A 22,572-nucleotide genomic window follows, 5' to 3' on the forward strand; every position below is an offset into this window, starting at 1 on the left:
TTTATAGAAGACTAAAATTAAAATTAAATTTTTTCAATGTACATTGTATTTTAATTAAATTCTTTCTTTAAACATTATTCATCTAAAATTTAATTAAAATATTATTTTATTCAATTAGTTAATTATAAACGTTAAATATTTGAAGGTATTTAATATTTATTTTAATCTATAGAAGATTCTCTAAAAAGAAAGAAATTTATATAGTCCAGAGCCCCACTACTAGTGACGAAACCAATACCAATAATTTAGACAAACCCAAATTCCGTTGACAAACATGAACATTCTCAATCCCATACTCATCATCCTAATCTGTTTCCATTTCCTCTTCAACCCTCATCAAACACAAACACTAGCACAATCATCCACAGAAACATGTTTAGACACTATTTGCCACACAAATCAACCACTAATCCGATTCCCATTCTACATAGAAACAAAACAACCAAACAACACATGTGGCTACCCAGGTTTCAAACTACTATGCAATAATAAAACTGAAAAAAACCAAACACTTGTCAATCTACCTTACATGGAAGAACTCAACATCCAAAAAATAAACTATGCCACACAAGAACTCTTCGTCAATGATCCCAATAACTGTCTCGCAAAACGACTTCTCTCACTTAACCTCTCTGCTTCTCCATTCCATGCCGTTTACTATCAACAATTCACCTTTTTTAACTGTTCCGTTCATTTCAAATATCTCACATCTCTTTACAAACCGATACTTTGTCTAAGTGATTCTTCCAAGTATAACGTTTTTGCGACACCGTCGCGCACGGTGGTTTTGCACTTGTCGTCTGTTTGTGACATGGTTGACACCGTGAATGTTCCGGTTCAATCGCCGTTTTATGATCATGTCTTGTCGTCTGAACTCAACGACGATCTCCGGTTGTCGTGGAATTCGCCGCCGTGTGGTAGGTGTGAGTCTCATGGTGGAAGATGTGGCTTTCAAGACAACTCCACTTTTGAAATTGCTTGTTACAATGTCCCTCCAACACAAGGTAATCATTTTTTTTTCTTATCAGTTTTTGTCCATTTATTTTAGTTTTAAAAAAACAGTTTTTTTTTATAAATAATTTTTAAAATATTAGTAGTATTTTAATTGTTTGCATTTTTAACATATTATATAGTATATGATGATAGAGCGGCAGACCAATATTATTTAACATTTACCTAATCTCCTTTTTTGTCCCTTTTTAATTGTTTGCGTTTGACATTTTTTATTATTATGTGCTACATCTAAAATTATAGTAAATTATGAACAAAGTGATGGTGCTAAAGTAGTTCAAAAACACTCTTGAGAACAAAATTTTCAAATAACTTGGTTGAAAGAATAGTGAAATATGAAAATTTTACAGGGATTTCCCATGGTGCAAGTTACGCCATAGCCATATGTTTTGGAGTACCAACACTGTTATGCTTCATTTCGTTATTGAGCTGGATATGCAGCAAGTTCAGATTTGGGATTCATGGTTGGACTTTGGCTCGTGAGACAGTGGAAGATTTTGAGTCTCTTATTGATCCACAACATGATACCAACATTTTGGGTCTTGATAAACCTACAATTGAATCTTACCCAAAAATAGTTATAGGTGATGATGGCATTTACTTGCCAAGACCTAATGATAAAACATGCTCAATATGCTTGTCTGAGTATATGCCTAAAGAGACGGTGAAAACTATGCCTGACTGTGAACATTGCTTTCATGCGCAATGCATAGATGAATGGCTTCCGCTGAATGCGTCGTGTCCGATCTGTCGAACTTCTCCTCCATGGTTACCGTCACAAAATCTAGCTCAATCATGACTATAATGCTTAATCAATTGTTGAGTTGTTAATGATCCATGGCATTTACTTGTCTTTCACTTTCACCATACATTTTGTTGACATGCTAAACTAAGTCATTGACAACAAAGCATATAATGTAGCATAGTAAAGTCATTGTGTAGGACTATTGTGTTATGGTTTGTTAAAGAGTCTTATATCGAAATATGTTTATAAATGGGATGTGTTAACTACTTATCGATCCAAAACAAATCATTATGTTTGTTGCACATATCATCTCAATCAGTGAAACCAACGCCACACCTTTTATTCACCAAAATATCTGCAAGCAAAACTATAACTTACATTATGCACGTGTTATGAACGATTAACTCCTACTTTTAGGTACTGTAAAAACTTCCATGAGAGTTTGGGATTTCCTTACCAAATATTTGCAAGCAAAACTAGTGTTCACATTATGCACTTGAAGGAACAATTAACTTCTAGTATTAAGGGATTAAAACTTGTTAAATACCTTCAAGACATCGGTTAAGAATCCATTAGAATCAATTAGTATTGATTATAATTAATTAGTCGTAATTAGTATTAATTTTGTATAAATTGTAATCAATATATTATCTATCGTAAACAATTCATATGCATATAAACAATCCATATGCATATAAATATATATTCGGTGTGATCTTATTTGACACACAATTACTCATAGAAACATACTCTCAATATGGTATCAGTGCTTAAATATGTTTGTGTTTTAAACTATGACCGTCTATCTACTTCTTATGTTTGTTCTACTTCTTATGTTTGTTTTGTTTCTGCTTTGAATTATGTGTCTATCCTTAAATCTACATGTGAAGCTATGGTTGATCTCAATTATCATTGGACGATGGTGGAAGAAATGACTGCATTACATTCAATTAACACTTGGGATATTGTCTCTTTACCTCCAAACAAAACTACAATGGGATGCCGATGAGTTTATACACTGAAAGTGATACCAATTGGTCAAATTGATCGTTTCAAACTCTATCTGGTAGCTAAAGGCTACACATAGATGTTTAGTCTTGATTATGGTGACATTTTTTCTTCGGTGACCAAGATTAGTTCAATTCGCCTCTTTTTTACGATGGTTGTCACTCATCATTGGTTATTTCATCAGTTGGACATTAAAAATGTCTTTTTACACAAAGAGTTGGAGGCTGAAGTTTATATGGACTAACCTCCATGTTTTACTGTTCTTGGAAATTCTAGAGTTATTTGTAGACTTCGTCGTTCTATTTATGGGTTGAAACAGTCCCACGAGTTTGGTTTGGTCGCTTCAGCTCTACCTTGATAGTATTTGGTATGACTAGATGTAAAACAGATCACTCTATTTTCTTCTTTCATTCCTCCATCGGTCGACGCATCTTTCTTGTGGTCTATGTTGATGACATTGTTATCATTGGAGATGATCCAAATGGTATCCAGCGACTCAAAACTCATCTTTTTTATATAAAAAATAGACAAAAGACTTAGGTCCACTGAGATACTTCTTAGACATTAAAGTCGCTCCGTCCTCGTCATACATTTCAATCAACCAACACAAGTATGCATTAAACATTCTAAGTGAAACTGATATGCTTGATTGTCGTCGATAATCCTATGGATCACAACATCAAGCTTCTTCTAGGGTAGGGGGAGCCATCAAAATACTCGGGAAGATATCTGTGGATTTTGGATAGACTCAATTATCTTATGATCACCATATCATATATTATATTTGTAGTGAGTGAGCATTGTGAGCCAAATTTTGAACGCTCCTTGTAATACACACTAAGATGCATTTATTTAAATTCTTAGATATATAAAAAATGCACCATGAATAGGAATAATATAGGTAGATAATGGAGATACTAAAATCACTTATTATTCATATGCCGACTGAGCCAAATCACTGTCGGATATGGGATACATTTATGAATATTAGGTTAGGAGATCTTAAGATCGTAAAACTCATGTGTGATGATCAAACAACACTCTACATTACATCTAACCCGGTCTTCCATGAACGAACCTAGTACAGAGAAATAAATTGTCATTATGTAAGAGATAAGGTACTTTCAAGAGAAATAACCACAAATTTTGTCAAGTATGAAGACCAATTAGTTTATATAATTACTAAGTCTCTCAAGAGTTTTTGAGTGGAGTATATTTGTAACAAGCTCGACTCATATGACATATATGATTCGACTTAAGAGGGAGTGTTATGAACCTGTTAGGATCAATTAGTAATAATTAACATTAATCTTGTATAAATTGTAATAAATACATTACCTATCATAAACAACCCATATGCATATAAATACATATCGTGTGTGATCTCATTTGATACACAATTACTCACAAAAATACACTTCCAGTAGTATCAAATCTATTTGTGATGAACTAGCAATCATCAACCACACCAATTGATGGAGATGATATTGTGATTCATAATGGATGTGGATCCTAGTTTTAAGAGGTGTCAATAGCTCTTAGAATTCGTGAAAATCCTGTAACTTTTGATAAAATTCATGATCTATTGGTTGATTATGAAACTTTTTTGCAGCATGGTTAAGAACCAACCTCTATTCTAACCACTTAAATGGCTTAGAGAGGCAAGCCAACCGCTCCAACGAAAGGCCATTTCCACAATCATCCAACAAATCCTCCAACAACAAATATGAGTTTTAAAGTCAATAAAAGAGGGTCTTTTTTTTTTTGAAGAATTGTGAAACTTGGAAAAACTATAGGGATTTCTATGATGAAACCTACATATGAAAGTGGTCGCGTGACTGAGAAAAATGTGAGAAAGAGTAACAGAGTGTGTGAGCCAAATGTGAGACTAAGTAACTATATATAACCAATCATGAGAATTGGCATGGGTGTGGAATGATTATTGTTACTATCCTTTCTCTCTCTCTCAAATTCTGTAATTCTCTTTAATTCTATTTTTATCATTTCATCATCTTTGTACTTACTCCTTCCTCTTGGAAGTTGATTTTTTTAGTTAATGAAATAATACTTATTCTCCTCCATTTACCATTATGTGTTCATTATAATTTGTGAGTATTACATTAGTGCTTTTATTGAACACGACAGACAACAAAAACATTGAAGAGCTTGAAACTGATGTGAAGCACAATCGTTGAAGCCTTAGAGAAAATCCAGACGAATGTGCATGAACAAATAGGTCGGGTAAAAACTTCGAACGCGCACCACTCTCATCAAATCAATGAAGTATTGGACGCTCTCCAGTAGCTCGTGCGCCGAATGACAACAATATCAGAGTCTTCCCGTGATGGATTAAACTTGAGCAAGCCTTCATTTTAGGTAAGAGTTGCAAAACTGAATTTTTCCTGACATCCTTCCAATTAAACCTTGACATCCTCCAATATTTTATATTGAACAAAATTTCCCTCATTATTTACCCCATATCAAAGAAGCAGTGTTTTGTACTCAGACAACTAAAATCTATGCATCTTTATCAGAATTTAAAAAATCCGATATGAGTTTTTATTGGATTTTAAAAATCTGGTATGTTTTTTATGGAAACTTTGAAAAACCGGTAAAATGCAAAAAAATATATATATATTTGGAAATTTACAGCAACTTCTTGGATTTTTAAAAAATTAGATATATTGGATTTTTAGAAAATCCGGTATACCGAATTTTTAGAAAATCCATATATCGAATTTTTAGCCATTCCCCTTAAAAATCAGGTTGTTCAATTCATCACGTTCTCCTTATGCGCCCTTACGATTAACAAATCTTCTACATATTTTATCAAATTCTTCAGCACTGACGATCTATGTTTTATTTACATTTTTTTTATCTCTTTATTCGTTCATTCCTTTTTTGGTATCTCTTGTAAAAATTTGAAGGACTATTGGTATCTCTGGCATAAGTCATTCCTTCATTAAATATTTTAATTGACAGATATTTCTCTCCTATACCGATGTATTATCATGGACACCGTATATTGAGACACTACATGATATTATTGTTGTTATTATTCATACTCAAAAGGAGGAAATATAATTTGATTATGGGTTGTGAGAAATGAGGAAACTACAAGAACTATAAATCATTTGAAGGCACTGTTAGTAAAAAATGTAAACGTCCATTTATGTTAAGATTTGTGTCAAGCAGTAGTAGTTGGAAGATTAGGTTAGATATGGTATTCACAATCACAAACTAGCTATTTAACGGGTCATGATATATTAGGTTGTCTGAAATTCGAAGAGCAGTTGTTTGTGAATGATATGACAAAATACCACATCCGAATAGTGGGTCATGATATATTAGGTACATAGTGACCGCTTTGAAAGATTGAGATCTTGATAACCTGACGAGCGTTACACATATCTATAAGGAAATATCTATATATGGGACGAGCAAGAGAGGTCCATTGACGAAAATGCAACATTTGTTGAAACTAATTTATGATGAGAAATACATGTACTGGATTAGAAATAGGGAAGAATCAAATGTTATTGTTGATATATTTTGGACGCATCCTAATTATGTGAGGTTGTTGAACATGTTTTATTTGGTGTTGATTTTTTATTGTACATACAAAATAAACAAGTATCGACTTTTTCAAATATGTAACTTTTCAAATACTCCCCTCATCTCAAAATATAAGAGAAAGTTTGCATTTTTCTTGTCCAAGAGCATAAGAGAAAAACATTAACTTTCATCCTTTTCAAGGTAAAATTAAATGCAAATTGCATTTAATTTACTCTCTCTCATATTTTTTATAACCAACGACCATTTAGAATTGTTTTTACATCTTTCTAAGTAATTTATTTCAACAAAACCTTAGTCAAATTATTTTGTTCTTACTAAATGTGATTTTTATTTTTTCTCTTATATTTTGGGACAAAGGGGGTATGTTATTGATTGTATATATTATGACACAACCTGATTATGTTAATTTATTGAATGCATTTCACATTGTGTTGATTTTTGACTGTATGTAAATAACAAACAAGTATCGACTCCCACAACTTGAGATCGTTGGTGTTACGTCAACGAAGTTGACATTTTCGGTTGGATTTGCCTACTTGGAACATGAAAGGGAGAACAAGTTCACATGGGCATTAGAAAAGTTTAAGGATTTGTTCACATCTGATAAGTTTCTTCCCAAGTTCATGGTGATGGATCAAGAACATACCCTGATGAATGTCATGAAAATTGTGTTCGTATCCTTAATTCATATGTTGTGTGTGTTCCATATTTCAGAAAATGTTAGTATAAAGTGCAAGGAGTGTGTTGAATCTAATAGGAAAAAGCATATTATGGATATATGAACAAAGTCGTGTATTCAAATAATGAGTCTGACTTTGAGCAACAATTGAAACATTTTCAAGTAGTATGTGTTGATATCCCTTTATTTGTTGAGTATGTGCATCAAACATGGTTGAAACCCTATAAAGAGAAGTTTGTTGTTGCATGGACCAATCACTACTATAAAAAGTATATACTATGATGCCCATAGTACCACGGTCTTTTGAAGACGGTGGTGACATCTCTAAAACCAAACACCATCATTTTTAAAAAAAATTAAAAATAGTTTATATATTACCACGGTTGGATAAAGCAACCATGATGAAAGTTCCTAAAGATCATGATTTTGAATCTCGGCGCCAACAAATTTGTGATTTCTTTAATATTATAGTGATGCTTTTCTTTTTGATTTATTTTTAAATTAAATATAAACGTTATTTCATTATGGTTGATTACCGCAACCGCAGTGATATCATTTACCTCTTTTTGTTTTTTATTTTCATAGTGGTGCCATTCCTTTTCATTTTTTTAATATGAAAATATTACACATTTCACTATGGTTGTTTGAACCAACCATTGAGATATATTTTCCCCTTTATTTTTAAATTTTTTAGCAGAGTGCATACAATAATTGTGTTGTGGATCTTGTTTCAAGATTTGGACAACGTTTTCGTATCTGTTTGAGCTGGCGACATATACCACACAATGTTACTATTTTGTCAGCCGAATCCATTTTGGTTCAAAACGTGCGTGCTGTTAGGGCGATCTTTTTTCTTCCTTCGCATATTTTCGTTGTGTAAAACTATGTCCCCTTGATATATATGTCAATGTTCCTCCTTTTCTACCATTGGGAAGTTATTGTTGCACATATTAAATATGTTTATGACTTTATAAACAATGGATAGATGTTTGGAAGGGTATTAGCGAGCATATGAACATGCCACAATAACATGGGAGGAAGGCAATCAGAAGGCTTGAAACTTTCCGTAATCACACCAACCTTTATTTAGTTAGACCCGATAGTATCCCTTTGACTTCCCCTCATTATGGTTCATTGTCTCTTGTACACTCAACCAACCTTTACGACGATCAAAGTTGTAACTGCATGTGTGTTACCTTTGGAAGTTTCCTCCTTAATAAATTTCATAAAACTTTCATTGAACAACTGTTGTGATTCTAACATTGAACTCCACTTTGAACCTCTAATCCCAAACAGTGACCCTAACCTAAAATAGGTTGCTCTCACCAATGTCTTTATAGGTATGTTTCTGATGCCTTTGAAGACAGAGTTCATTGATTCCATAAGATTTATTGTCATATGGCCCCATCGTATACCATTATCAAATGCCTTGGTCCATATTTCCAGGGGAATATTATCGATTCACCTTAACACATCCTCATTTGACAATCTGACCTCTTTGCGGTAGTGTTGGAACAATGGTTGAGTTAACGCATACCCAGCGTTCACAACTTTTTTCCAAAGAGTCTTGTCATTGATCTCCTGTGTGAATTTTTGTACAATATATCTAATACAGTAGACATGCCTAGAATAAGGATATTTCCAATTGTTATCAGGGTTAATGTATGTACTCTCAATAGATGCATGTTTGTCTGAAGTGCAACAGTTTCCGGAGCATATGTCTTAAATGCCACTAAATATTGTGGAAGTTATTTGTACGAATCCTCTCAATTTTCGTATACTCATTCAACAACCTTAGTCCTTGATATCCACACCTTCATGTATGAGAGATTATAATTGTATCATGTAATGATATGAGAGATTGTTGTACTCGCCTTCAAAGTCACATCCTTGCTAACGAGTGGCAAGATTTCTTGGCATATTATCTGAGAGCTTAGTTTACAGTGATCCTACATCAGATTTGTGGTCATGCAAGTGTGAGGTGGACCCATAAAACTTATCTCCTAATAATCACTTCTCTTTTTGTAAGATTTTGTCATGGGGAACATGCAGAGCATGTTACGACACAAAACTGATGTACCTCGTCGCATCAGTGTGATCTATGGTATAATCAATAGAGTTTTCCATGTGAAACTTTTTATAGATCTCACACAATCTTCTTTTGTACGAAACGTGTCTCCCACTTTTAACGATCCATCAGTCTTCATATGCAAGTTGTAAAAGATATATGAGGATGAATCATCTTCCTTCAAGTTCAAGTTTGTCATGTGCTCAGACGGACAACTCAAAATTGTATGAATTGGTATAGATCGGTTACAACAACTCAATTTGTGTTTCACCCAAGGTATTTGATCGACCCATGCCTACGAGCTTCGTCATCAAACGCCAAACATGATAACCAACACACCTACACCGAACAACCAACCCAATAAAATTGTCAACCCATATACACCCAACAATCAAACATACATGATTGGCAACATATCTACACCCAACAACCGACCCAACAACATTACCAAACCACATATATCCAATAACCAACCAAACATGATTACCAAACTACATACATCCAAACCCGCGACCAATTCATGACATACACCCAAACATAAAACCAAGAACATAACCCATACCACTAACAAACATATGTCACAACCACATCCTACCATAACACCTATGAGGCATATGACACCAACACATCCTACCATATCACCTAACTAACATACACCCAAACATCACATTGCCAAAGCACTCAACCAACACATTCCTACCAAACAACATGACAACAATTGCTTCATTTCCAAACTAAATTAATGTCCTAATTCAATGGACCAACTTGCCCACCCGTAACCCAACCAACACGACCGAACTACGACGTCATGGGCACCAAACTCTATTACAATGGTAGATGGGAAGAGATGCTAACTTTAATGGATAACCCTAATATCCTAGGGACCATGCACCAAACACCTCAGATGAATCTTGGGAGGCACCAAACATCTCAGGGGAATTGTGAGAGGCCATAAGGACAAATGGTGGTGCCAGAGTGTGGAACTGGTGGGCGTTATGATCAAGTGGGTTGTTTAAATATGTTTACAAAATTTTCCCGCATATAATTTAAAAATAAAATAAAAATCCATTACACATAGGTGTCAGACCTACTAGTGGCTCCTCTTTGGTTTATAATGCACGCGCCAAGCCTATTGGTGCATTGGTGGTGCATGCGCCAATGAGATAGGTGCCTATGTGTTTTTTAGTGCATGCGTCATTACTAGTTGCACCTCCTCTTTGCTACAATTTTTTTATTTATTTGAAAAATGGATATTTTGGGTAATTGTGAGAAATATGGTTATTATGGTATTTAAAATTCATATTTTTCATCTAAAGATATAAAATGCCTCACCATTTAATTTAAAAAGAAGATATGTAATAATATACTTGCAACTTCAATTATTTTTAAATAACCATGTTTTCTAACTAAAATATTCATGTTTCAAATAAAAAATTCCAATGTAAAGCTCAAATCAATTGAATTGGCACATCCATTAAATACTTTAAAGGGCAAGCCATATGAATTGGCATACCCAATGGGCCAAGTCAATCCAATTGTCCCTCCAATAAGACCAGCCAATTCAATTGGCGCCTACACTTTGTTCTTCAAACGAGTTTTAAAAAAATATTTGTATCCGAGCTCATACTAGCGTGAACGTCAATCTCTGTACTCGTACTATGGATACGTAATAATTCATACCCTTACCTGTTACCCACATTTATAGTAAAAATAAATTGATCAATTATGAAATATCAAATATTTTAAAGTTTTTTAACAACATCTAAAAAAACTCAAAGATTTTATTGGTGAGTTATAAAACAAACAAAGCTTAATTCACCTTTTGACCTCTAACTTAATTTAATGTTTTACTTTAATAACTTAACTAAAAACGTTACAAAGTAGTCCTTTAAAAACCATTTTGTTACCTGAAATAGTCCATGCCGTTAGTTTTTCCGAAAAAAAATGTTAATTTTTGCCTTGCTGAACATGTAAAATCTGATATGACTTTGTTTTCTCTTTGTTTTTTAATTATCTCTCTAAATTCTGAAATTGTAACAAAAGGAGAAGAAAATAGATTCAAGCTATGCGTTCCTTTTTTTACTTTCAAACTCTAAAATAAGCTGGAGAAGACAAGTGGTGTGAAGAAGAATAAGCAATGAGACGCAAATGAATCATATTGTATACTGAACGAGTGCTAACCTCCATAGTGCATTTCCATACAAAGACTTCCTCAAGGTGTAATTAATGGGTATCCAGTTCTGGAGAGTATGTGGTATTATGATGTAATGAATATTAATGAGCTTATTTTGTTGAAATATGATATGGGAGCCAAGAGAATGAGAACCATAACAACGATTAATGGGTTTGTGCATTTATAAGTCATTCATCCGGTAACACAACATGAAATTATTGAAGAGCCAATTATTTTTTTAGAATATGATGTAGTAACCAATGAAAATGAAGCAGAAAAGGTTATTTTGGAAGCTATGATTAATGAATAAAATGACACTTTTGATGATGTGAGTAAAGGAGAAAAGGAAAAGTTTGAACAAGGAGGGATTGTTGGTGATAACGTAGATGTTAATTTGGACGGGACCACTGATGGAGTTGACTATAACCAGTGCGAAAGTGGAAATCCACAGTGGAGGTTAGCACTCGTTCAGTATACAATATGATTCATTTGTGTCTCGTCGCTTGCTCTTCTTCGCATCGCTTGTCTTCTCTAGCTGATTTTAGGGTTTGAAAGTGAAAAAAGGAATGCAAAGCATGACTTTCTTTTCTTCTCCTTTTGTTAAAATTTTAGAATTTAGATAGACAATTGAAAAACAAAGACAGAAAAAACACATCAGATTTTATATGTCCAGCAAGGCAAAAGTTAACGTTTTTTTCCAGAAAAACTAATGACAGAGACCCTTTCAGATAACATAATGGTTTTTAAGGGATTACTTTTTAACATTTTTTTGTTAAGGGACTAAAGCGAAATATTAAATTAAGTTAAGAGACTTAGTAACTAATTATCCTAATAAAACAAACATTTGTATTAAATGTATGGTACTTTATAATGGTATTTTAAAAAAATTAATAGACATGCAGTTTTATATAATAATATAAATGATAATATATAAATATATATTATGTAGGTATGGAGCGATTTTGGTACTAAGGTACTCGTACCCACTTATTTTAATGGGTATTTACCTGTGCTCATGTCCGAGCTCATTTTGCAAGTTTTTATGACATCTGTTGCAGGTTTTTTCAGATACTCAATGGATACAGGCCAAATTGCAATCACTACTTCACTGCAAAATATTTATATTGATTATGTTGATTGTATATCAAATTATAAGGTACAATACAAGATCTGACATTTCTCTGCCATTACTAATTGTGCATACAAATCTATAATATAAGAAAATAACATGTTGTGGAAAACACTTTTATATCTTACTCTCTAATTCGGCCACCTCACCCAAAATGAGGGTAATTTTGGTTAAAATATTACTTTTTCCAACCAAACTAACATAGTTAGCCAATTTGAATGGTAATGTTACTATTTGGTTTCTCTTTACACACTTTTTAGAACGGTTTCCATTCAATCGGTTAAATTCTAATTAAGTTTTTCCAACATTTTCTTCTTTTTCTCTTTTCCCAATGTTTCAACTCTTTTCTTCTAACTCTTATAATCTTTACCCCTCTCTCTCACACACATAAACACACAAGTTGCTTCCATTTTATTCTTCTTCTTTTTTCTTCCACTTCTTCTTCCTTATTCCTCCTTTTCTAATTGAAATCAAATAGAAACAAGCGATGATCTGCAACATCGGTTTACAAAGTGAAAAAAAAAAACATATTTGAGTTCAACAAATAAATCTATTTATGGAATATTGTTTCAATTTCAAGGAACAAAAATATGGAGGTCTGGTTTTAGGTTGTGGATTCGATTTAAAGCGAAAAAGATGGAGATCTGCTATTGGGTTTGTGGATTCGATCTCAATTTATGTGTTCTTCTCTCTTTATCTTTATCTTTTCCAAACCCTATTTTTTTTCTCTTTTCCCGTTCATAATCGTTAACAACTTTTGTTCTTCTTTCTTATCGTCATTGGATAAGGTACTTCGGGTTGTTCAACATGGAGTGCGTTGTTTGCAGCAAGTTTAACATTGGTCGCAACATCGGAAGCAGTTCATTTGGAGAAACTTTTATCGGTAAGAAACTTTTTCATCTATTTATTTATTCATATGGAAGTGAAAGCTTACTTGTATACAAATTTGTTGTTGTTTAAAAAGTGTATTGTCATAATGTTTTATTAGAATGGTTTATCAATGTTAGCTGATCAATGGGAATCTTGTTGTTATTAAGAAACTTCTAACTAATCTATGAGTATTGCCACTATTTAATTTTCAATTCTGAAATCTATTTTATAAGCTCTATAGCTTCTTGTTTTATTAAAATGTTTGGAAGAGGGTAGATTATAATTCTATTTATGCTCGTCGTGCAGTGGACAAGCCGAAAAGCAATTTTGAGTGGAAGTTGAAGCTATTGGTCATGTTAGGTAGAAGAATTTGGTTAGACTTTTGGATTTTCGCATCAAAGACACTCACATGTAACAATACCGTTTTGGTCTATATTTTATTCGGGGTTCAATTAAATATTCAATTTTCCATTTTTCTTGTCCTCTTATATATGAGTCAACAATGGAAATTCCATGTTAATTTCGTATTTTTGGTTTATGAGTATGTTAAAACCAGAAACTTAAGAACAATGGCTTCATGGATCCATGCAGCAATATGGTTTTCTCACATGGGAGGCTCAAATTAAAATTCTTCTTTGAACAACTAAAATGTACGCTCATTTAGTAAACATCCCTGATTTTGTTTTTGTAGAAAGTTCATTTTTTACTTTTGGTGAGTTTTGTTTTACTAATCTTATGATTATCTTGCATGCACACCGACTTACTTGAACGAAGCAATTAAGCCAAAAGTTGTCCATCCAGATATTAAGTCAAGTAATATTAATTGATGATGAATTCAATGTCAAAATATATGATTTTGGACTAGCCAAGTTACTTGGTGCGAAAAAAAGTCACATTACAACTCGAGTTATGGGTACTTTTGGGTAAGCTCTCTTTTGTCTATAGACTTAAGACTTGTTTGTTTATGTTTTCATTTTAATGACTGTTTTCCGTTTTCAAATACGTGGCTCCCGAATATGCCAATCTGACTTACTAAATAAGAAGAGTGATGTTTATAGCTTTGGTGTATTGCTCCTTGAAGAAATTATTGGAAGAGATCCAGTAAATTATAGTCGTTCACCAGCCGAGGTGTTGTCATTATTAAATTGTAAACAAATTATTTGCGACTTTGATGCACATGTTATGTATATTTCATTTTGACTAGACTTAGTTAACAAACCTTCATTTTCTTCACTAATACATATCTTGAATTTTGAATGCGGAGAATATGATTCATTAGAAATTTCTCCGAAGTGCTTTGCAACTTTAGTTATTTCTGTAGAAATGTATTTTGCATGGTTCGGATTTTTCAGCCCCTCCTAACTATAATTTGTGTGATAGTGTTGTACCTCAAAATTTTCCCTTCCTTTTCGTTTCTCATATGACTTATGTCTTGAGACTCATTCATATTTCATTCATGATTAACACTTGCTAATATACATCATAGATTCAAGGTTTATGGTTGATAAAAATAAGGGATTTGCTTGAAGATTGTGGTATTGCACACCTTATGGGCTAAAACCCTAATTATTGACTTTGTTCCTATGGAATCTCATGGTTGACCTTCTGTGTAATTAACCTGACTTTTGAACCCTAATTGTGGGTCCATGGTTTGATGTGTTGCATGTGGAGCTTTGGGCTTTGTTTGAAACCCTAATCAGGGACAGTTGGTATTCAGGTGCTTTACTGGTTTGGCTTTCTGATATATGGTTCACCAAAACCCCAGTCCTTGGCTTTGAGGTTTGTGAACCCTATGGTTTGCATTGAGGTATTGGAAACCCTGGTTGTGGTTCATGGAAATGATGCACCACTCGAGTTGGCTTCTCATTTGGCTTGAAATTCTTGATTGATACATAACTTTGAACTTTGACCTAGTAAACCTTAATTCATTGTGTTATGTGATTGATTCAAGGCATGTTTGCATTCATGTTTCATTGACCTCAGGGTCTTAGGATCCGTTTAATCAAAGTCTTATGTCATCCCCACTTCATCCATGGTTTTATAAAAATGTCAAGATTCATTCATGCTTTGATTTATAGTCTCATTAATACAAGTTCATTGTCCATTTGATTAAGTCATTCCATGACCCATTACTTCAATTCCATCAATTCATTTAAAGAAAACCAAACCATTATGCCTCACACATGAGCCCATGCATCAAAACGAAGGAAAAAACATTTTTTATGATGGAAATCGATTTCCATATATTAGGTAATCGATTTCCCTGCTCCCAGTAGCCAAAAAAACTATTTTTCGTGATGGAAATAGATTCCCATATATGGGGAAATCGATTTTCCTGCTTCCAGTGGCCAAAAATGCATTTCTGGGTGATGGAAATCGATTTCCATGTTTTGGGAAATCGATTTCCTCTGGGACAGTAGCAAAAATACTGCATTTTTCAGCAGTAATGCAACATCCTTTGCACTCCAAACCAGTCCCAATGCTTTCATAAATATACATTAAAATCTCTACACAACTATGCAGCAACCAACCATATCATTCATGCATCGGACCAAGCTCTTAACACTTCAATTCACCAACCTTTTCAACATTTGTGAGTTACTCATAACAGTTCCAAACTAATTCCAAACCACGTCAAACTAACTCCAAACAAAACCAAACTAAGTCCAAACCTCTTCAAACTTATTCCAAACCATTTTAACTAATTCCAATCCTCATTTAACCAATTTCAAGCCTCACAAAACTAGCTTCAAACCTCCATTTGATCCAAACATATAACCTATATAAACACATCACTCTCATTACACCAAAGCTCTCTCAGAATTTGATCATCACTCTCAAATTACTCATTGCAAATTCAACCTTTCTCACTTCATCTTCTCCAATTCTTCACCCTACACCAAAGCTCAAACCACCATTGGAGCAAGCTTCACATTGAAGTTTGTTATCAATTAAGCTAAACCTCTTGCATTCAACAACCATCCCTACATTCACATAATCAACATCAACAACAACAATTCAATTCAGAATTTTCCAGAGTTGATTCTTGAAGAGGAGGAGTTCATAATAGAAGTAGAAGATTAAAGAGTCCAAGCAGCATACCTCTGGTTTTCTCTTCTTCATCTTCATCACCTTCAAATTTCAACAAGTTCCAAGATAATCCTCCATCTTGCAGGTCGGTGAATTTTCATCTTTGCTTGTTTGCTGAATTTTTGATACCACAATGTAGCTTGTGTAGTGGAGAATCAAAACCTCAAGGTTTGGTCGTTTGATTCTCCTCCATCTCCATTTAATTTCAGATTTTGTGGTTAGGGTTCTTGACTTTAATGACTCAATTTCCAGAATTGATTAACTTGTAGTTAGAATGGATGATGGATTAAGATAAAAGAGGTTGGGAGGAGTAAGAGAGTGGTGTTTTTTCTTGATCCTGGCCAACTCCGCCGCCTCCGGTGCGGTGGTGCCGGAGCTCCGGTGGTGGTTCTGTTTTGACATGAGAATTGGAAGATGATGTGTAGAGAAGAGAGTGAGTGCTGGATTTTTTCACATGCCCCTTTGCAAATTTTGTTGGGCTTAGCCATTAAGCCTAATATTTTTCTTTCTACACCCATGCTTTGCTTAGTAACATACTTGCTGAACCCAACAACACTTCTTGGTATTTTGGCTTATTTTGTTGAGCCCAAAGCCATAATTTCTGAATTTTGCACTCTATATTCAGGGCCTGCACCCCCCTTGGCCCAACATTTTAATTACCTTTAATTCCATTTTATTTTGTGTTGATATTTTTGGTAGTTGTTTTTTTAGCGTTTTAATTAGGCTTAATTAAGCTTTAGATTTTAATTAGAATATAGGAATTTATTAGATTTTTGTATAATTTTTTAATTGGTTTTTGATATAGTTTTAATTATATTAGAAATTAAAAAATAATTAGATTTTAGTTAATTTTAGAATGTAGTTAATTCTTGAACATTAGGTTAAAATAGATCTTAGGCTTTAATCAATTTGTAGGTTCTAATTAGACTTTAATTAAAAATAAATTTATGTTCATTATTGAATATTTTTATGAATTGATCATTTTACCCCTTAGGGATTATTGTCATTTTGTCATTTGACTTGATTAAAAATCTATGTAATTTTTTTTCCTAAGGGAACATGCAATTAAATGATCAAAATGACAAAATAACCCCTAAGGGATAAAATGGTCAATTCACAAAAATATCCAATCATGAACACAATTTTATTTCTAATTAAAGTCTAATTAGAACCTACAAATTGATTAAATCATAAGATCTATTTTAACCTAATGTTCAAGAATTAACTAAATTCTAAAATTAACTAAAATCTAATTATTTTCTAATTTCTCATCTAATTAAAACTATATCAAAAACTAATTAGAAAATTATACAAAAATCTAATAAGGTCCTAAATTCTAATTAAAATCTAAAGCTTAATTAAAACGCTAAAAAAACAACTACCAAAAATATCAACACAAAATAAAATAGAATTAAAGCTAATTCAAATGTTGGACCAATGGGGGTGCAAGCCCTGAATATAGAGTGCAGAATTCAGCAATAGGGGTTTTAGGGTTCAACAAGTATGTTGCTAAGCAAAGCAGGGGTGTGGAATGCAAAATATTAGGCTTAATGGTTAAGTCCAACGAAATTTGCAAAGGGGCATGTGAAAAAATTCAGCACTCACTCTCTTCTCTACAGATCATCTTCCAATTCTCATGTCAAAACAGAACCACCATCGGAGCTCCGGCACCACCGCGCCGGAGGCGGCGGAGTTGGTCGGAATCAAGAAAACTCACAACTTTCTTACTCCTCTCAATCTCTTCTATCCTAATTCCTCATCCATTCTAACTACAAGTTAATCAATTCTGGAAATTGAGCCATTAAAGTCAAGAACCCTAAGCACAAAATCTGAAATTAAATGGAGATGAAGGAGAATCAAACCACCAAACCTTGGGGTTTTGATTCTCCACTACACAAGCTACACTGTGGTATCAAATATTCAGCAAACAAGCTAAGATGAAAATTCACCGACCTGCAAGATGGAGGATTGTCTTGGAACTTGTTGAAATTTGGTGATGATGAGGATGAAGAAGAGAAAACCAGAGGTATGCTACTTGGACTCTTTAATCTTCTACTTCTACTATGAATTCCTTCTCTTCAAGAATCAACTCTGAAAAATTATGAATTGAACTGTTGTTGTTGATGTTGATTATGTGAATGTAGGGATGATTGTTGAATGCAAGAGGTTTAGCTTAATTGATAACAAACTTCAATATGAAGCTTGCTCCAATGATGGTTTGAGCTTTGGTGTAGGGTGAAGAATTGGAGAAGATGAAGTGAGAAAAGTTGAATTTGCAATGAGTAATTTGAGAGTGATGATCAAATTTTGAGAGAGTTTTCGTGTAATGAGAGTGATGTGTTTATATAGGTTATAGGTTTGGATCAAATGGAGGTTTGGAGTTAGTTTTATGAGGCTTGGAATTGGTTAAGTGAGGATTGAAATTAGTTAAAATAGTTTGGAATTAGTTTGAAGAGGTTTGGAGTTAGTTTGGTGTGGTTTGAAGTTAGTTTGACGTGGTTTGGAATTAGTTTGGGACTATTATGAGTAATTCACAAATGTTGAAAAGGTTGGTGAATTGAAGTGTTAAGAGCTTGGTATAATGCATGAATGATATGGTTGGTTGCTGCATAATTGTGTGAAGATTTCAATGTGTATTGATGCAAGCATTGGGGCTGGTTTGGAGTGCAAAGGATGTTGCATTACTGTTGAAAAATGCAGTATTTTTGCTATTGTCCCAGGGGAAATCGATTTTCCAAAACATGGAAATCAATTTCCATCACCCATAAATGCATTTTTTGCCACTGGAAGCAGAGAAATCGATTTCCCCAGATATGGGAATCGATTTCCATCACGAAAAATATTTTTTTTGCTACTGGGAGCAGGGAAATCGATTACCCAAGATATGGAAATTGATTTCCATCATAAAAAATGTTTTTTTCCTTCGTTTTGATGCATGGGCTCATGTGTGAGGCATAATGGCTTGGCTTTCTTTGAATGAATGAATGGAATTGAATTAATGGGTCATGGAATGACTTGATCAAATGAATAATGAACTTGTATCAATGGAACTATAAATCAAAGTATGAATGGATCTTGACATTTTTATAAAACCATGGATGAAGTGGGGATGACATAAGACTTTGATCAAACAGATCCTAAGACCCTGAGGTCAATGAAACATGAATGCAAGCATTTCTTAAATCAATCACATAACACCATGAATTAAGGTTTACTATGTCAAAGTTCAAAGCTATGTATCAATCAAGAATTTCAAGCCAAATGAGAAGCTAACTCGAGTGGTGCATCATTGCAATGAACCACAACCAGGGTTTCCACTACCTCAATGCAAACCATAGGGTTCACAAACCTCAAAGCCAAGGACTAGGATTTTGATGAACCGTAGATCAGAAAGCCAAACCAGTAAAGCACCTGAATACCAATTGTCCCTGATTAGGGTTTCAAACAAAGCCCAAAAGTCCACAGGCAACACCTCAAACCATGAACCCATAATTAGGGTTCAAAATTTAGGTTAATTACACAGAAGGTCAACCACAAGATCCCATAGGAGCAAAGTCAAGAATTAGGGGAGGACAAATTTTGGGGTACAACAGATAGTGATAGGTAAACTTGATCGATTGGCTCAAGATGATGGTCGGTAATAGGCATGCATAAGAGGTAGTGGACCCAAACATAGATATGAGACCATCAACATGTGCCCTTAAAAGAGCCATTTTGACTACTTTTAGGTGTGTTGATCCAGATTCCGAAAAAAGACTAAATATGAGTCAAGTCGTTTGTATGCTTGAATCTGAAGAATATTTCATACCTATAGAGGTTTAACTTCTGATCCACATATCGAATTGTGAATTTTCAACATTTTGTAGCAGTTGTAATTGGAATGTCTACTTTAAAGAGCATTTCTACAAGTTAACTTTTGCAAGCTGCAACTGTTATGTGCTTGAAACTTGATTTTTTTAATCAAATGAAGTGATTGATTTTTCCGGATCAAAGACGCGAGAAGAGTAATGCCATTGATGCTGACATGGAGACACATATGTAATGATATCAATGATTCCCATCATAGAAAATTGTCGATTTCTGATTGTAGTTAAATTGAGACTTCAAATATCATGTCATCTAACACTCTATTTGGGTTTCAAATTTGGTTTGTGTTACATAGATATTTTGTTTCAGTGTTGAGTTTATTAAAATAAGACGACATGCATGAGATGTATTTGTAAATATAATAATGTCATATTGATAGGAAATGAAAAGAAGTTAAACTGAATTTGTGCATGCCCAAGTAGTGTGAAACTATTGTGTATGATATAAACTGTCGTCCAAGACATTTTGTTGTCGTGTTTATAGATTCTTAGTCAACATTATTTAACAAGTCATAAGGCCATAGGTTATGCTACCACCGTTATTCCTTAAAAAACACAGTCAGATTTCATTGTCCTCTGTGCTTGGAGGCACGGCGGTTCTAGTGTTGGTAAAAATATCAAATGGTTTGATGCTGGATGAAGGTTATGGATTAGTGGGTCTGAAACTGATGTTTCTTGGAAGGTTGACGTGGAAAGCTGGTGCAAACAACACATTATTTGTTAGGGGAGATTTTTCACTAGGGAGCATTGAACATAGTGGGACTTCCTTTCTAGAGCAACACCTTTGAGAGACACACCACATATTCACCCAAAACCTTAAGGTCCCCTCAAGTGTGAGTCCACAATGCTCCCCCTCAAGTGAAAGCTCTACTTACTTCTCTTGTATCGCACGAAACGTTTCTTATTCACCCTCCTGGCGCCGTTGACTTTCGATACAAATAACCTGGTCCCTTTCTGAAACCAAAGGCTCGTGATGCCATTTGTTATGGGAGATTTTTCACTATGAAGCATTGAACATAGTGAGACTTCCTTTTCAAGAGCAACACCTGTGAGAGACACACCACATACTCACCTATCACCTTAAGTTTTTGGGTGAATATGTGGTGTGTCTCTCACAGGTGTTGCTCTTGAAAAGGAAGTATCACTATGTTCAATGCTCCCTAGTGAAAAATCTCCTGTTAACAACAGGTGACAGAATATAATTTTCTGGCATATTTCATTGATAAACTTAACAGTCTATAAATAGGCAAATACATAACTAAAGGTACCATGAAAATAGGCACTATCTAACATATTCAAAAAATAAACTCCTATTGACTAGGTACCATGAATCAGCATGTAAAATTTCAAGTCCATTGGATTAAAAACAAGCATTTCATGATAGAAAGAGTAAAGCAAGGTCATAAATGTACATGTGTTCAATCATCCTATAGCAAATTAATTTTCCAGCCATGCACAACTTTCCAATTCATGATCATAAAAAACTAGACAAAACAAGGAGCATTTTGCAAAAAAATGGGATTGAATTGGATGATTTTTCAATTTTATATGATTTTATGAAGTTGGGAAAAAAATTTGAAGTCAAACATGATCAAGGCATGGCAAATGGAGGGAAAATGTGAAAACGTGAAGCAATTTGAAAAACTGCCTTCGCTGGGAATCGATCATTGGCCAGATTCAAATGTGAGCGCGCCTCACCAAAACGGTGTCGTTTTCACCAAAACCCTAAGCGCGCCCAGAAATTCGTAGCTAAATGCAAGGATTCATAGCCAATGATGAACATTCGTAGCTAATTTCCCAGGCTTCGTAGCTAAACATGAAGATTCATCATCTTCATCACGAAGAAGATGAAGATTCATCTTCAAATTTCCAGAAAATCCAGAAAATCTCAGAAATAAAAAACAAGAACATCATTGCAAAGCATTTTCCATGTAGATCAAAGATCAACAAACATTTAATCCTAATTCATCATAACAAGATCAAATCGAAGAAAAACATTTTTGCATCTCAAACTTTAATCATGCATAACTTCATGGATAATGCACCATTTCAATTGATTTTTTTACCAGAATGATCACCAACACAAGATCTACACAAATATAACAATGAATTTGAGAATAAGTGAGATCGAAACTTGACCTCTTGAAGAACAACAAGTTGGAAACGCGTGCTACAAGGCTCAACAATGGTCCAAAGCGCCTCTACAATGCTTGTTGAGATGATTTATGGAGAGATTGAAGCTCAAACCCGTGTGAATCCAGTTGAATTTGAAAATTCCATTAATGCTTCAAGCTTCATGTATGGTTGAGTATGGCACGAACTCCTCCAAATTCACGTTCAATCTTCCTCAGAAACAC

General features: G+C 34.0%; 1 protein-coding gene and 1 pseudogene across 1 annotated transcript; both read left to right on the forward strand.

Moving 5' to 3' along the window:
* Positions 1–220: 220 nt before the first annotated feature.
* Positions 221–2,022, forward strand: LOC127082114 (putative RING-H2 finger protein ATL21B). Its single transcript, XM_051022341.1, has 2 exons — positions 221–1,004; positions 1,362–2,022. The coding sequence occupies exons 1-2, from the start codon at positions 275–277 to the stop codon at positions 1,808–1,810; spliced, it is 1,179 nt and encodes a 392-aa protein (XP_050878298.1). The 5' UTR covers positions 221–274; the 3' UTR covers positions 1,811–2,022.
* A 9,405-nt stretch (positions 2,023–11,427) lies between these two features.
* On the forward strand, positions 11,428–20,171 carry LOC127079598 (probable receptor-like protein kinase At2g42960; annotated as a pseudogene).
* The last annotated feature ends 2,401 nt before the right edge of the window (positions 20,172–22,572 follow it).

Source organism: Lathyrus oleraceus, chromosome 5 (genome assembly GCF_024323335.1).
Source record: "Lathyrus oleraceus cultivar Zhongwan6 chromosome 5, CAAS_Psat_ZW6_1.0, whole genome shotgun sequence".
NCBI lineage: Eukaryota > Viridiplantae > Streptophyta > Magnoliopsida > Fabales > Fabaceae > Lathyrus > Lathyrus oleraceus.

Excerpts from the sequence above, each read along its gene's own strand:
- LOC127082114 (XM_051022341.1), top strand. The coding sequence starts at position 275 with ATGAACATTCTCAATCCCATACTCATCATCCTAATCTGTTTCCATTTC. Across the intron at positions 1,005-1,361 it reads CAATGTCCCTCCAACACAAG|GGATTTCCCATGGTGCAAGT; the intron begins GTAATCATTTTT and ends AAAATTTTACAG.